At 39.8% G+C, this 18,017-nt stretch overlaps 1 protein-coding gene across 1 annotated transcript; it reads left to right on the top strand.

Moving 5' to 3' along the window:
- The first annotated feature begins 2,323 nt into the window (after positions 1-2,323).
- On the top strand, positions 2,324-17,721 carry LOC111878198 (protein trichome birefringence-like 34). Its single transcript, XM_023874704.3, has 5 exons — positions 2,324-2,986; positions 3,499-3,676; positions 16,640-16,836; positions 16,918-17,073; positions 17,145-17,721. Exons 1-5 carry the CDS (start codon positions 2,649-2,651, stop codon positions 17,497-17,499), a joined length of 1,224 nt encoding a protein of 407 aa, XP_023730472.1. The 5' UTR covers positions 2,324-2,648; the 3' UTR covers positions 17,500-17,721.
- The last annotated feature ends 296 nt before the right edge of the window (positions 17,722-18,017 follow it).

The following is an 18,017-nucleotide window of genomic DNA, read 5'->3' on the forward strand; positions in this document are numbered from 1 at the left end:
GATCAAGAGGTTTTGTATCATTTCCAGCCTATTGAAGGTATAAAGTTCTCATCTTGGTGCTTCTACATCATAGATCTAGTTTCTCATGGATATTTTCCCTTTTTGGTTTCAAGAATGGATTATTATATGTCAAATCCGTTTCTGGACTTAGGGTTGCCACCTATGAGGCTATTTGAGTCCCTTAGGCAGGAAAGTTGCCATCTTTAAGGTCCTAATGGGTCCATGCAAGAGTTGTGACCATCTTTATGGAAGTTGATTGCTATTTTTCGAGATTGGGACTTTTGGGTGCATGCAAAGTCGTCAACTTCGTGACTTTATGATTTAGGAGGTCTTAAACAACTTGGATCTATGTTTAGATAGCATGGCTTAAGAATTAAGTGCTTAATGGCTAGTTTTTGGAATCAGGGCACGAACGCGCTGCGTAGGGCTCGGAAACGCGCTGCGTTCGCGTTGAGACTCACGACCAGGATTGCGAAGGAACGCCCAGCGTTCCACAAGGGAGCGCCCTGCGTTCGTAAGTCAGTGGGCTTTTTGGTGAGTCATTTCCTTGGACTAGTTGATTATGGGCCTTAATGGACTATTCTGTTGGATTGTTATTAGGCTATATTATATTTTGGGCTTGAGGGAATGTCCATTTGAGAAGTTGGGCCCAATTTAGAAAATTGGGCCATAAATGTGTTGTTAGTGGACTTGGAAAGATTATATGGAATTGGGCCCTTCTTGTGATGGATTTGGGCCTAGGCCTTGGACCAAATTAGATCAGGGGTAAGATTGTCATTTTACCCTAAGGAAACTTAATGGTATTGGACTAAGTGTTATGTTGTATTGATAGCTCGGGGAGTCGTGAGATCAGTAGTTCGAGGATCTGCCAGCTAATAGCGAGGGGTTATACGTAGTATTCTACAATCATCTTTGTGAGGTGAGTTTCCTTCCAGTAAGAACGGGTCTACGGCCACAATGCCGACCCGTTTAGTTAGTAGTAGTTTCGGACTTCGGTCCGATGCAGTAGTTCAGTGTGCCTGAGGTCTTTGTGATTCAAGCATGTCTTTATGTTATGTGTTCCGGACTTCGGTCCGATGTAGTATGCAGTATATGTGATTATGCTAGTAGTTATGATTATGCTATGCTATGTTCAGTCAGTTCCGGACTTCGGTCCGATGAAGAGGGCAAGGCCCTGGTTAGTTCCGGACTTCGGTCCAATGTAGTTTCTGGACTTTGGTCAGATGCAGAGGGCAAGGCCCTGGTTAGTTCCGGACTACGGTCCGATGCAGTGTCCGGACTTCGGTCCGATACAGAGGGCAAGGCCCTGGTTAGTTCCGGACTACGGTCCGATGCAGTTTCCGGACTTCGGTCCGATGCAGAGGGCAAGACCCTAGTTAATTCCGGAATTCGGTCCGATGCAGTAGGCAAGGCCTAGTAGTTGCTTTATATGTTTTTGTATGGTATGTGGTAGTTTGGGGGAGCTCACTAAGCTCCGTGCTTACAGTTTCAGTTTTGGTTTCAGATACTCAGCTTCAAAAGAGGAGCCCGAGAAGATTGTAGTGCACACACTATCTGTTCAGCCTGGGATGTTTATACTCTGATATTTTGACAATTGTTAAGATATTTTGAGATACACTGTTTATGATTTTTATATGATGTTCGATGACTAAGGTTTTATTATTAAATTAAAACGAAAATTTTAAATTGTATTTTTTGGATGTTTCAAAATACGTAGGAAATTTGTAGGAAAAAAATAATAATACTTAGGCATTCTATAGGAAATTAGTGTTGTAGGTATGCTGTAGGATAAAATATTTTGTAGGTATTCTGTAGGAAAAAGTGTTGGTAATTATTCCGTACCTATTCCGTAGTAAAAGTGATCCGTAGATATTTCGTAGGTAAATTTCTAACAGAATATTCTGTAGAAAAACCATAGGATATTCTGTAGGTAATTTGTAGGAAAAAATTACCCACGAGGGTTTTTCCTACAACCCGTTTTTTGTAGGAATTCCGTAGCTAAGGCGTTATTCCTACGAATTTCCTACAAATATTGCAGTAAGTAATTACCGAGTTTTCTAGTAGTGTAATTAAACTCGAAATGCTGCAGGCGAATATAGACAAAACTAAAATAAATAAAGTTTCCAATTATGCTCCACATACTGAATTATTCCAGCATTCAACACAATCACAATGGATGCAGAAAGAAGAAAAGAAAAACATGGCAACAAAAATCTTTTTTTAAATAGTCTCATGGTCATATATACTTTGCTTAACGAGAACCACACATAAATTCTACTACTTCTGAACATTTAAAACTCCTATTGGATAAACGTCTCATAAGAGTTTACGGAAAATATTCTCCTTACGCATGAGAGGATGAGATAGAGTTGCGCATGTGGTCTGACACTAATTTCTAGTTCGAAGTTTCAACAGTTCACTCCATCTAAAAATATTGCAGGCACGAAATGCCATGTGTACATCTACGTGACGCTTACGTTTAGTCAAATATATAGTAAATGGCAATAAGTTTCCCGTTCCCGCGGCGGTGGTGGTGACGTTGGTCGTTGGTCGTTGCCTCGTTGCTAAGAAGCAACCGGTAGTGATGCATAAATCTGTTAGTTTGTCTTCGATCGATCTTCATTCTTCTTCTTGCGATAGAGTGAGAGATGCAACTGATAGTAATATGCGATGTCAAACACACGTTCCAGAGCAGCCTCATCGTCTTCATCGTTGTAGGAGCAGTGGCTGCAACAGCATTTTATTACGTCAACATGGAAGAACAAGGCACCGTTCCCACAGTAGTTCTAAGTCCTAATGTCTATGATTCACTGGATGGCTGTGATTTTTTCTCCGGGAAATGGGTACATGACAACGATTCATACCCTCTATACGAAGAACTCGAATGTCCATACATTACTGGTGACTTTGCGTGTCAACAACATGGTAGAATGGATTCCAGGTATCAACAATGGAGATGGCAACCTCATGGGTGTAACCTTCCAAGGTCTCTCTCTCTCTCTCTCTCTCTCTCTCTCTCTCTCTCTCTCTCTCTCTCTCTCTCTCTCTCTCTCTCTCTCTCTCTCTCTCTCTCTCTCTCTCTCTCTCTCTCTCTCTCTCTCTCTCTCTCTCTCACACACACACACACACACACACACACACACACACACACACACACAGAGTTTGATTTTTTGCTTTACATTTAAAAGGAATACTAATCAACAGATGTGGCTTATATAAAAGCTTCAACATCACAGTAAATATTAATCATTGCATGATAAAGTTCTTTCAAGAGAACTATATTATGTTGGAAACGGTCATTTTCTTATCATGTGCTTGCTGATGTATATATTTTACTATATTAATTAGATTATTAGACAATACCATATAATAAGGTTTATATTTGAGGTTTGAAGTTAGTACAATTAAAGTAAAATACAAGCCAAGCATGCATAAAACTGTAGTTTCACGTCGCACTGTAAAGTTAGTATTTATTTATGTATATTGTATAATGTCTAGGTTTGATGCCAAAGAAGTTCTTGAGAGGCTAAGGGGGAAAAGGGTAATTTTCGTTGGAGATTCGGTAAATAGAAACCAGTGGGTGTCAATGGTATGTATGCTTCAGAAGGTCATCCCTCCTGAGCTCAAGGAGATGCGCAAAATTCGACATGTGTCCTTACGCACCTTCAAGGCAATTGTGAGTATATCCATACTTTCTTGTTATTGGTGGATAGGTTGATTATTGAAATATTATCCGATATTTTATGATTAACTTTGTTAAGTAAATTATTTTTAATATTAATAAGGAAGATTTATATCTATGTGGTCCCTGTGTTATGTGAAAAAGCTATGTGTAGTGTTCATTTTTCATCTATTCCGGTCTCTGCTACAAGTTATAATCTTCGACCATATTTGCCTACATTAGTCCACATATTAACAGAACCTGTAAATGAAAATACATAAACCAAAGCCATACGGTTTACTAAACCCATAAAGTCTCTTTATTTTGAAATTGCTAGTCAGCAGCAAAGTAATATTTTCTTAGCTTCTTTTGGGCAGCTTCCGGATTTTTATCGTGATAAGTTCTCGGATTTCTAGGCATGGTTGAACTTCAGTATCTTGAAGAATTGATAGTGTAGCATGAGCAGCTGGTGCCATAACGTAGGTAGTTATTTTATCATTCCAACGAGGATAAGTAGAGCAAAGGATTAGTTTCATCAACAGAATTGTTGCAAGCAACTGAATCAGAACAAAGAGATAGTTGGAATGCAATCGGAGATAGTGTGGAATTTTGAAGTGGTTGAGAGTAGTAATATAGGTAAATAGAAAAGAATATATTTACAAATAAAAATAAGTAAAACAAACTAGTCATTCAACGTCTAGTAAAAAGGGTTGAGATTTAGATGGTAAACCCGACCATTCTTATCCAGTCGAACCCCCCTAGGCATAATGGTGCAAGAACTCAAGGAAGTTTGTGTTATAAGTCGCGTAAGTCCACAAGGAGTGGAGTGCGGTTTCAGCTTACGTGGCATGTTAAAACGCAGTGACCCCCCCCCCCCCCCCCCCATGCGGTTTGGGTGTCCGGTTTCGAGGTGCGGCAGAAAATGGGAGCACTCCTCCCTCTCTCACTCTTCCTCCTCTCTCTCTCTCTCTCTCTCTCTCTCTCTCTCTCTCATCTTTCTCTTTCTTCTTTTCATTCAGAGTGTCGTAAAAAAGTGTGGCAAAAAGGAGTGTAGCCCCATTCCTTCCGGCCTAAGGAAACATAGTAAATTTTTGAAGGAAATTATTTTTTGTAGAAAATTAAACATATTCAAAACTATATAGTTTTAAAGATTAGATATCTATACTTATATATATATATATATATATATATATATATATATATATATATATATATATATATATATATATATATATATATATATATATATATATATATATATATATATGTATATATTCATCTCTCTCTCTCTCTCTCTCTCTCTCTATATATATATATATATATATATATATATATATATATATATATATATATATACTTTTTTTACTGTGAACCAAATAATATCCATCGTCGTTTTTTTTGTAGTAACCATCTCTATCCTAGCAACAATCTATATAGAACTGGAAAATTTACCTACTAGATGATTATGGATTTCTTTCCCTCGAATATCTATTTATCAAGAGCGTTGTTCTTTCTATCAAAGTAATCACACCCCTAATTCATACTGAGTATGCTCCACTCACACCCGAAAGAAAGCTAGCTCATCTCACTGATCCGAATGTAAAGACTGATTGATTGGACACTAACCTGAAAGACCAAGAATATAAATAAAGATCTCTGCTTAGGCTTAAAATCGTTATACCTCTCAAAGTCACCACTATGTCCAGCTGTAGAAGTAAGAATCTCATCATATCCACCTAGGTCGTCATCACCACCTTGTGAAAATCTAAAAGAAAAAAAATAATTGGAATGATAACCAATAAATTATCAGGGGCGAATGCCTCTTTAGGGTTCAAGTCAAAACGACATTTTTGTCGTACGAACTTCCACATTTATGACAAGGATTGACAAAAGACTTTCATTTTTTGTTCTCCTATAGTTTCCTTCGAGGTTACGTTGGTGTTTTCAGGTTAGTCATGGTAAATATATGAGAAAAGGAAGAAGAAGCTGGTTATCAATGGCATTATGTTGTTAGTAGATAGTTTAGAGTGACATGAGTGTGTGTGTGTGTATGATAAAGAGAGAGAGGGGGGGTGTACATGGTGATATTATTAAAGATTGTTCATGTGTGTGAAAGAGAGAAAAATTGGAGAGAGAGAGAGAGAGAGAGAGAGAGAGAGAGAGTATGAGTGTGTATATTATTTATATTCAACTAAAGGAGAATGATTTTTATTATGCTAATAAGAGACCATATAGTCAATTTCTATACCCTTATATATAAGTATAATATTTTATATTCAATTTATATACCCCATGTAGTCGACTTCTATGTCCTTACCTATATAAGTATGATATTTTAATTATGTATTGCGAGTGATAATGTAACACGATATAAGATTATATAAGGATGAATAGACATAAAGTCTATTACAACAATAAAACTCTAGAGGGAGTATGAATGATAGCATCCTAAAATAAGATCGCATACATAGACCATACTAGGGGAAAAAGGTTTTCGAGAATACCATAACTTTGACACAACACACAGATCATTTATATAATTCTGTCTTTTAATAATGACGTAATTTTATTTGTTATTTTAGGAAAAAATGGCTTTAGTGTAGAACCAGTGTCAAACATAATTCTATGTTAGAATAGAGGCGGTTAGAGGGTGAATTTGATAATCATGATTAGATATATTCAGGGTCATGAATCTTAAATTATTAAGTTGTATTTCAACACTACGTCTGAGTATCACAATATCAGTTGCAATATAACATAAAAAGGTTGAAAATTGAGTTTTCGGCACAAATCATGCATAATCAAACTAGATTTTTGTGTATTCAGTGTATGTGATTTTTTACAAGCACATAAAAATTGCTATTACGATACGAATGAGTTTAACTAGTAGACCAATTCTTCTTTTTTCCTTTTTATCCATGATGCATGCATTTAGAGATAGACCATGTTTCCTTATTCTTAGAAATTAGTGGACCATATTTAGTGATCATGTCTAGTGATTCTTGTTTGTAGTTTAATAGTAATTTTAGCTTGCATCTTTAAATTTATATAGGGTATCTTTGACCAAGTTAAGCAGAAAAATTGTTTCAATGGGTCTCTTTTCTTCTTTTTATTCTTAATTTCTTGGAGGTTGATCACCTTGAATCGATGTCTATCATATTACATATGTATATTTTTTAAGAGGCACTATAAAAAAAAAGTACTACATCAATTATGAGTAGCTCATGATATGGATACAACACCAATTAGACAATTTGAGCTAACCAAACTTACTCTATATCTAATCCACATAAATGAGTGAACCTAAATGGCATCAATAAGTTTTGGAGTTGATGTCAAAGTATCAAATAAAGCATCAAGTTCTAATCTTTCCAAGTAAACTAGAGTGGCATCAATAAGTTTTGGAGTTGATGTCAAAGTATCAAATAAAGCATCAAGTTCTAATCTTTCCAAGTAAACTAGAGTGAACATTATCACCACCTTTATAAATTTTTTTCAAGTTTCCTTGAGATATTAAGAGTATTGATTAAATAAGGATCTCAATATGATCACTAAATCTTTCCATGAGGAAGCCACGCCATATGAATAACCAACATTAAACCTACAAGGCAAAACAACAATAAGTAAACACATGAGATCCAGTCTCCTCAACATCGTTCCAAAAAGGCATCACTAAGCATCGATTTCAAATCCTTCTTTGACAATGTTAGGGAGCCTACCTAACCTAGATTTCCAAAAAAAAATATTAAGCTTGATTATAAACATTTTTTAAAATAGTGTTCGTGATTTTAGATTCACCTCACCATTTAGTGTGATCGGAATTATAAGTGTCAACGATGACTTGGATTGTGATCTAATACAAGTCACATGGTATAGCGTCCACGTCTTTGCAAGGTGAGTTATATCATAACTATGAGGAATAATATGTACATGATGTAAATTAATTATTTATGCTATTTAACAACATGTCACCATAGGATTGAATATTGTGAGATTCGAATATGAGGCCCACTCTAGTTTGGAGTGTTTAGATGGAAAGTAAATTACCATTAAGTCACACGTATGCTATACAGGTGGAAAATCTTCATAACGATTCCTTTAATAAAATACACTACATATACATGATGTAAAGGACTGCCTATGTGACCGAAATAAATGTCCATACTTCAAAATTTTAATTAGGACTTGGATTCAATGTGATTATGAATGGATAAGGAAAATCACTTTAATATTTACTAAATGAAATGCAAAATTTTTTGTGTACTTTATCTTCAAGTATTTCAATGGGTTGCTGGCTTTTGTTCTTAGGACATTAGGATTTCTTGAATATTTGAAATGTTTAAAATACTTAAATAGATTTGAACTTGATTATGTACTTTTTATTTATAAAAAATTTGGTTTGTTTTCAAGGTTGTGTAAACTCAAATGTCACATTATAATAAAGAAAGATTGTTGGTGATTTTAGTGTCACCATACCTGTTATGGGAATGGTAAAATTATTAAAATGGACCTAAATTATCATCTAATTCTATGTAGGTGGTGTGGAATGCACCATTATACAAGGAGAGTGTGATTCCAGCCATGACAAATAATTGTGATTAAGCTAAATGGATTGTTAGACTTGTATGGTCAAGGGACAATACCCTATAACCTAATTGTCTTTCAGTATACTTGGGGTGGTTGATGAAGACAAAGTCATTGATTTCAAAAGAATGATTTAGGTGTACAAGCTGATATGATTTCTTATTTATGCCCCTAAATATGAAGTAAGCATGTAACTTATCCACCTCAATAATGTTATAGGAAATAAACAGGGTCACAAGGTATTTCTCCGAAATTCGAATACAATTGCAAGTTGTTTGCGCTTTATTATTAAATAAAAATCAGGGTTTAATTGTAAATAAGGTCATAATTGTAACACCCAAATTTTCAAATAATTTTTTCACAATTAAGAACACGCTTTCATTCATAATTGTTATAAAAATATCATTGTATCACATAATCAATTCATAACATCACATCCCAAGATCATAATATATAAAAGCTCCTCATGTGTGTATTGATCAAGCCGGCGCCTTCTTGCGATCCTCACTGGTACCTGAAACACATAACCCAACACTGTAAGCATAAATGCTTTGTGAGTTCCCCAAAATACAACACACAACACATATTAGCCACTCGAGGCTATAACTCTGTTTGACCCTCTAGTCAATGTGTCTCAGTGGGACCCTCTAGTCCCATAACTCTGTGGGCCCTCTGGCCCTAACTCTGTGGACCTTTCGGTCCTAACTCTGTAACTCTGTAGCATACATAGCATAAATCACATAGAAATCACATCATTCAAAAGCATACAAAATACTCTGTCACATAACTCTAATTACCACTCTAGGTAAAGTATAGTGAGAAGACTCACCTCGGGTAACTCGGTAATCTTGAACTCTGTAAAAATCTGGTCTAGCCTCCGCCTCTAAATGAAGCTCCTTTCTTTGTAGATCTTAGATCCAAACTTGCACTTCAAGCCCTAGCCTCCACAAGCTCTTCTCCTTCTTCTTCACTAACATACCAAGACACTTTTAGCTCTAAAACACACACACAATCAAGCTAAGGATGATGGAAGGCTCTCTCTTAGGGTTTCACTCTCTGATATAGAGGCTGGGAAATGAGCCTTAGCATCCTTTAAATTGTGCACAAGCCAAACATTTAGGGATTTCATCTGGACCCGTTACGCCCAGCGTACCCAGGCGAGTCCGCATCGAAATTAAGCGCATAAGTACGCGCAGCGTACTCCCCAGTACGCCCAGCGTACTCATTTGCTACAAGAACTCTCTCAAGGGACCAATCTTGACAACTTGACAAAATGGAAGGGTTAAATAGCTTTACCTGAATTTCGGGATGTTACAGTTCTCCCCCACTAGAACCAGACTTCACCCTCGAAGTCTCATGCCGAAAACAACTCTGGATGATGCTCCCGCATCTCTGAATCCGTCTCCCAAGTCAGTTTGGACCCCCTCCGATGCTGCCAGTGGACCTGAACCAGAGGCACCTCCTTGTTCCTCAAAACTTTGACCTTCCGGTCCAAGATCGCGATCGGTCTCTCAACTTAATTCAGCCCTGTGTCCACCTAGATACCTCCAACGACACCACTACCGACTCGTCGGCTATACACTTTCTCAGCAGAGACACGTGGAACGTATCATGAATCCGGCTCAACTCTGCAGGTAGCTCCAATCGATATGCTACCCTGCCCACCCTCGCGATCACCCTGAACGGTCCAATATACCGGGGCCCCAACTAGCCCTTTTTCCTGAATCGGATCACTCCTTTCCAAGGAGACACTTTAAGGAATACAAAATCTCCACCCTGAAACTCGAGCTTGGATCGACGCCTATCCACATAACTCTTCTGGCGACTTTGGGCTGTCAGCAACCTCAGTGCTGTCCATCACTCGCTGCCCTACTTCTCCCTAACAGATGGGAGTCCGACACCTCCTCCCATACAACAACTCAAAGGGAGGCATACCAATGCTCGAATGGTGGCTGTTATTATAGGAAAACTCAGCCAAAGGCAGATACATGTCCCAACTCCCTTCGAAGTTCAACACACATGCCCGAATCATTTCCTCGAGCATCTGAATCGTCCGCTCACTCTGTCCGTCCGTCTGTGGGTGGTAACCGGTACTGAAATGCAGCCTAGTACCTAACTCCTCATGGAACTTCTTCCCGAACCTGGAAGTGAAACGCACATCTCGATCTGACACAATCGAGATCGGTACACCATGTCGCGATACCACCTCCTTCACATACACCTCTGCCAGCCTCTCTGCGGAAGAGCTCTCACTGATAGCAAGAAAATGAGCGCTCTTTGTCAGTCGGTCGACGATCACCTAAATTTCATCGACGCCTCTCACAGTCCTCAGCAATTTGGTGATAAAATCCATGGAAATCTGTTCCCACTTCCACTGAGGAACCTCAAGCGGCTGCAACTTGCCACGTAGACACTGGTGCTCGGCCTTAACCATGCGACAGGTCAAGCACCTCTCTACAAACCACGCCACATCCCTCTTCATACAGGGCCACCAATAGTCTCTTTTCAGGTCCAAATACATCTTAGTGGCCCCGTGATGGATCGAAAACCTTGACCTATGTGCCTCCTCCATCAAAATGGAATGTGCCCTGCCCTTAAATGGCACCAAAATCCGGCCCTGGAAGGTCATAAGCCCCCGGCTATCGACAATGAACTCAGATATCTGTCCGATCACCCGCTCTCGCTTGGAGTTCTCTAGTCTCATGGCCTCTACATGGGCCTCCCGAATGGTGTCCAACACCGGAGTCATCATTGTCAACCTCAGACAAACATCTTGCAAATGCGCACTCTCTGCCCTGTGACTCAAGGCATCGGCTACAACGTTAGCCATGCCCAGGTGGTGCAGGATCTCACACTCATAATCATTTACCACGTCCAACCATCTCCTCTGACGCATGTTTAGGTTAGGTTGAACCATCATATACTTCAAGCTCTTGTGGTCCGTGTATATGGTACACCGAACCACATACAAATAGTGACGTCAGATCTTGAGGGCGAACACCACAACCCCCAACTCCAGATCGTGAGTAGGATACCTCATCTCATGAGGCTTCAGCTGCCTCGATGTGTATGCTATCACATGCCCTCTTTGCATCGGCACCGCATCCAGTCCCGATATCGACGCATCACAATTTACCACAAAGTCCTCCATTCCCTCCGGAAGGGCCAACACTGGGGCTTCGCACAATCTCTGGCGAAGTGTCTTGAATGAGGCATGCTGCTCCGGGCCCCAACTGAAAGCCACGCCCTTCCGGGTCAGTCTGGTGAGAGGAACAACAATCCTGGAGAAATCCTGGATGAATCTTCGATAATAACCAGCCAAACCCAGGAAACTCCTGATCTTTGAAGGGGATCTCGGCACCTCCCAACTCATCACCGCCTCAATCTTGGCCGGATCGACCAATATCCCGTTCTGGTTGACGAGCTGTCCTAGAAACTGGACCTCTCGTAACCAGAAATCGCACTTGGAGAATTTGGCGTAAAGCCTCTCCAATCTCAGAACTCCGAGGATCTCCCTCAAATACTCCTCATGCTGCTCTCTGGATCTCGAATACACCAATATATCATCAATGAACACGATCACCAAACGATCCAACATCGGCCTGCATACCCTGTTCATGAGATCCATGAACGGTGTCGGTGCATTGGTGAGCCCGAAAGGCATTACCACAAACTTGTAATGCCTGTAACGAGTCCTGAACGCTATCTTCTGGATATCCTCATCACGTACCCTCATCTGATGATATCCAGGCCTCAAATCAATATTCGAGAACCAAGACGTTTCCTGCAACTGATCGAACAAATCGTCGATCCTCGGTAAGGGGTAACGATTCTTGACCGTCAGCATGTTCAATTCCCGGTAATCAATGCACATCCGGTGTGAACCATCCTTTTTCTTGACAAAAAGGATCGGCGCTCCCCACGGCGAGCTACTCGGCCGTATACCTGAAGCTCCGAGGATAACTCCTGCATTTTTGGAGGTGCAAGGCGATAGGGCGCCTTGGCGATAGGCGCTGCCCCCAGAACCAAATCAATACGGAACTGCACCTGCCTCTCTAGAGGCACACCCGACAACTCCTCGGGGAAAACATCCGGGAACTCACACGCTATCGGGACCTCATCAACCGACCACGGTCTCTCTGCACCTACCCTCATATCCACCACATAAGCCACAAACCCACTACAACCCTGCTGTAGACTCTGCCTCGCTCTCGCGGTTGAACAAAATGTTGAACCAGAATGGGTACCCTCGCCATAAACCGTAAGAACTCCCCCACTAGGGTCTCGTATGGTCACCAGCTGTCGTTCGCAGTCGATAACCACTCCAAATCTGCTCAATCGGTCCATGCGCACAACGACACAGACATCTCCCATAGCAATCGGGACCAAATCAATCGGAAACTCAACGCCAAAGATCTCGAGGACACATCCTAGAATCATATCAGTGGTATACACTGCTCTCTCGTCAGCTATGGAAACTCGCAAAGGTCGACTCAACGCCTCTGGACGAATACTGATGTGCTGACTAAAGGCTAACGACACAAAAGTCCGACTCGCAACCGAGTCAAATAACACCAAAGCAGGTACAGAACACACAAGAAATGTACCTACGCATATCACAACATAAGCATAACACCACAAACTCAAAATAAACAGGTGAAAGAATACATACTAGCCACAAAATCAGGTGCTGCACGGACCTTCTCCGTTGTCAACTGGAAGGCTCTCCCACGAGCCTTCGGCACCTCGGCCTTCACCGGCCGACTCTCCGTAGCTCGAACAGCAGCAGGGACAGATCTCTGAGACGCTCCCTGAGTTGACCCTCGTAACTGCGGACACTCGGCCTGCCGGTGTCCAGTCTGGTTGTAGTGAAAACAAACTGCAAACCCCTTAGGGCAATCCTTCGCCATGTGCCCCTCCTTTCCACACTTGTAGCAAGACCCTGCTGTACACACCCCCTCATGACCCTTGCCGCACTTGCCACAAGTGTGGCCCTTCTGGTTCCCTGATCTTGAATCGGCGGGCTTAGCCCGCTTGGCAGCCGGCTAGGACTGTGTCGGTCGCCGATCCCTCCCCTAAGACTCTGTCTCCTCCCTGGCCTGAGTCTTTAGCTCAATTTCCCTATTTCGGGCATTTTCCAGAAGCTCAGCAAATGTCCGGTATGTCGAGTTCGCCACGAACTCTGTAATAGGCTTATGTTGTGATCTGCCTGTATATCAATCATATCCGTTTGATGGTGCGGAATCCCAATCAAACGGATGATGTCAGATCAAATAGAAGAGAAGAAGAAGAGGTAGATGATGAATCTCAATGTATTAATAATATGAATTAAATTCCTTACACAAGAGATTCACACACACACTAGCACACAATAGTTCTTCTGTCTCTCTGGCCGTAAACTCTCTAGGGTTCATCAATCTCTACTCCTCACCCTAACACCTATATTTATACTTGGAGAACATGGGCCAGATAACATGGGCCGTAAATGGGTTTACGGCCGTAAGGTGTTTACGGCCGTAAACTCAATCGTAAACATGACCGTAAACTCCAAAAATATTACAGAGAAATATAATTGCCCAGAAAAGCAATGTATAAACCATATTTTGACCCAACAAACTCGCGGATTTCTCTTCTCAAAATACTCAAATATCTGCTCATGCGTTCCTGCTCAAAAGACACGTGCTCAGGGCAGAACATCGGCCTCTCATGAAACATCCTGGTGATCACTGTAACAGACTCGGTACCCTGTTTGAGGGTCAGAAACTCCTGGGCCAAACGTTCCCTTTCCACCGGGGGAACGTAGTCCTCTCGGAACATAGTGGTAAACCTCTCCCAGGTCACCGTAGCAAGCTCTGCAGAAGTGAAGTGTGATGTCACAAACTTCCACCAATCCTTCGCTCCCAAGCGAAGCTGGTTCAAAGCGAACCGTACCCTCAGATGCCCCGGACATGAACATGCGTAGAAGCACCCCTCAATTTAAGAGATCCACCTCATCGCGGCTATCGGATCCTGAGTCCCATCAAAATCTGGTGGCTTCGTGTTGCTGAACTCCCGGTATAGCAACGTGTCACCCCCTACGGCCTGGCAGCAGCAACGGCTGCAGTGGCTGCAGCAATAGCAACATCAATAAGAGCAGCATACCGCTCATCAAAAGTCTCAATCAGTGTGGTCTTGATAGACCCGAACATCTCTGGAATCTCAACGCGGATGACAGCAGCCACCTCATCATGAATCATCTGGCAGAGCTCCTCATCGCTCACACCCTCCTCACTAGTCCCTGGCCTGTGGCGTGTCCCAACCATGAGGTCTCTCTGAAATACAACACAAGATATCAGAGACTTGCTCGAGCGTACACACACTCGATATCCCATTCCTACTTGATCCCTGCTACCCTAAGGATTCTTACTTGCGTTACGCACTGATCCGATGCCTTCAGTAGTACGGGCCCAATACTACCGTCCACACCGCATCAATATTCACCCCAAGTTCTCCTCTTAGGATCCCAAGTCCCAAGTACCATACTCTCTCTATACACAGTCTACTCTCTAGCAGATCTCTCATAAGCTCCTCGCTGCTATCTATTCACTCCAAGCATCTCCTAGCATCAAAATTCCTAGTCTAAGGCATCACAAATCAGGCCACTCTAGCCCTAATAAGAATACCTAGCCTACTCTAGCATTCATATCATATCGTAACATATCTCATAACTCATAATGTAAGGGTATTTTGGGAAATCACCGTTCGAGCGATGGCTGATCGTACACACTGCTCTGCTCTGCTCTTTCAAAAACTTTTTTTCTCTTGAGAAAAATTTTGTGAATTTTATTTTGAAAATCTCTCAAATCCTCAGTTTGAGTTCAGATACGCCCGAAGGTACACCCGAATACCTCAAACCAAGGATCTGATACCAACTTGTAACACCCAAATTTTCAAATAATTTTTTCACATTTCGAACACACTTTCATTCATATTTTTTATAAAAATATCATTGTATCACATAATCAATTCATAACATCACATCCCAAGATCATAATATGTAAAAGCTCCTCATGTGTGTACTGATCAAGTCGGCGCCTTCCTGCAATCCTCACTGGTACCTGAAACACATAACACAACACTGTAAGCATAAATGCTTAGTGAGTTCCCAAAAATACCACACACAACACATATTAGCCACTCGAGGCTATAACTCTGTTTGACCCTCTGTTCAATGTTTCTCAGTGGGACCCTCCAGTCCCATAATTCTGTGGGCCATCTGGCCCTAACTCTGTGGACCTTCTGGTCCTAACTCTGTAACTCTATAGCATACATAGCATAAATCACATAGAAATCACATCATGCAAAATCATACAAAATACTCTGTCACATAACTCTAATTACCAATCTAGGTAAAGTATGAGAAGACTCACCTCGGGTAACTCGGTAATCTCGAACTCTGTAAAAATCTGGTCTAGCCTCCGCCTCTAAATGAAGCTCCTTTCTCTATAGATCTCAGATCCAAACTTGCACTTCAAGCCCTACCCTCCACATGCTCTTCTCCTTCTTCTTCACTAACATACCAAGACACTTTTAGCTCCAAAACACACACACTCAAGCTAAGGACGATGGAAGGCTCTCTCTTAGGGTTTCACTCTCTGATATGGAGGCTGGGAAATGAGCCTTAGCATCCTTTAAATTGTGCACAAGCCAAACATTTAGGGTTTGCATCTGGATCCGTTACGCCCAGCGTAACCCTGGGTACGCCCAACGTACCCAGGCGAGTCCGCATCGAAATTAAGCGCATGAGTACGCGCAACGTACTCCCCAGTACGCCCAGCGTACTCATTTGCTATAAGAACTCTCTCAAGGGACCAATCTTGACAACTTGACAAAATGGAAGGGTTAAATAGCTTTACTTGAATTTCGGGATGTTACAAAAATAAAGGAACTTTATTGAAGATCTCCAATACCACATAAGATGACTACCTATTTACCCAAAAATTGATTATAATTAAGAGTATTCTAGGATTTATTTTAAGAAAAAATATATTTATTATTAGGTAACTGAATATGTGGTCAAATTATATTGACTTTAATGAATATGTCTTACTAATTTATTGATAAAAACATATTTTAATAAAGAAAAATATTATATGTTTAGAAAATAATATATATTTATTGTAATAAAGTATTCCTAGAATACTAATTATTTTTTCAAAGAATTAAGTGTTCAACATTTACACAATACGAGGAGTTGATAAAACTAGGAATAAAAGTACTCCTAGAAATAACTTTTATTTGCATAAAATATAGTAAACATACGTTTTGTGTATATGGTTAAATTTGATATACTCATGTATGCCATTTCTTTTATTTTGTTTATAAGTGTATTTGTGTTAATACATTTGTATACAGGAATATAATGTTTCTATCGACTTTTATTGGGCTCCATTGTTGGTGGAATCTAATGCAGACCATCCATTAAAACATAAAACAAATGATCGTATGGTTCACATTGAATCCATCGAAAAACATGCTAAATATTGGGTTAATGCAGAAGTATTGGTTCTTAACTCATATCTCTGGTGGAAGATGCCTACATTCAAAATCTTGTAAGTTCATACTTCTAAGGTTGACATTAGGTTTGCTAATTTTTGCTAATGAATTTATAAAATGATTGTTTTTCTTTTAAGGAATGGATCACTTGGAAATTCTACACATTATGATGTAGTAAGCAACCATCATGGTTACAATATGGTTATCAAAGTGTTATCTAAATGGTTACATGATCATGTAAATCACACAAGGACTCAATTATATTTCATGAGCATGACTGCAACACATCATAGGTGATATATTTAAACTTAAATTAATTATACAACTAAAAAATTTATGGTTTTCATTAAGACTTTATTTTCAGTGGCACAGAATGGGGCACGAAAGATGATCAGAATTGCTTGAATGAAACAGATCCAATAACGACAGATAGGTTTTGGGAAAGTGAGTCGGATTTAAAGCTGATGAGAATATTACAATTATCGCTAAATAAATTGAAAGAAAAGGGGGTGAATGTACAAGTGGTGAATATAACACATCTAACACAATATAGAAAAGATGCACACCCTTCTATTCATAGGTTGTATAATTATCCTTTAACAACAACACAACTAGCCAACCCATCAAGTTATGCAGACTGCACACATTGGTGCCTTCCTGGTGTCCCAGATGTTTGGAATGAGTTACTTCTAACTTACATTCTTGGCAAGCATAAATAATTTAGAATTATTAATGGAACAGCATAAATAATTTAGAATTATTAATGGAACAGTATTGTGAGTGAACTTATTTATGTTTAATTTAATTATCATGAATTATAAGTATAATCAATGTTGAATTAATGCCAATATGATCAACATACAATATATAATGGCAAGACTATATGTAAAAGAGTTCCATCTAACTCACTTATTGCTTCAGGAAATATTCCTTTACCCTTCTATGTTGTTCGGAAGTATTTGCGGTTGCATTAGAAGATATTGGGACTATCAGTTCTCTTGAAAAACACATCATTGCATTTCGGACCTCATGAAAAATATATGAATCGTTTTTGTGTAGTGTTGAAATTATCATTTATTGGCTTAAATAATCATTAAAGAAATATAATAATTTTTGTATTAAAAAACATAATTTATTCATCTCCTCTTGCCATTCTTCTTCTGTTATATTTAAGTTTTTTGTTATTTCATTATAAACATTACATGTTTTTCTTTTAATTTTGAACCAAGAAGCATAT

The sequence above is a fragment of the Lactuca sativa genome, chromosome 8, assembly GCF_002870075.4.
Source record: "Lactuca sativa cultivar Salinas chromosome 8, Lsat_Salinas_v11, whole genome shotgun sequence".
Lineage (NCBI taxonomy): Eukaryota > Viridiplantae > Streptophyta > Magnoliopsida > Asterales > Asteraceae > Lactuca > Lactuca sativa.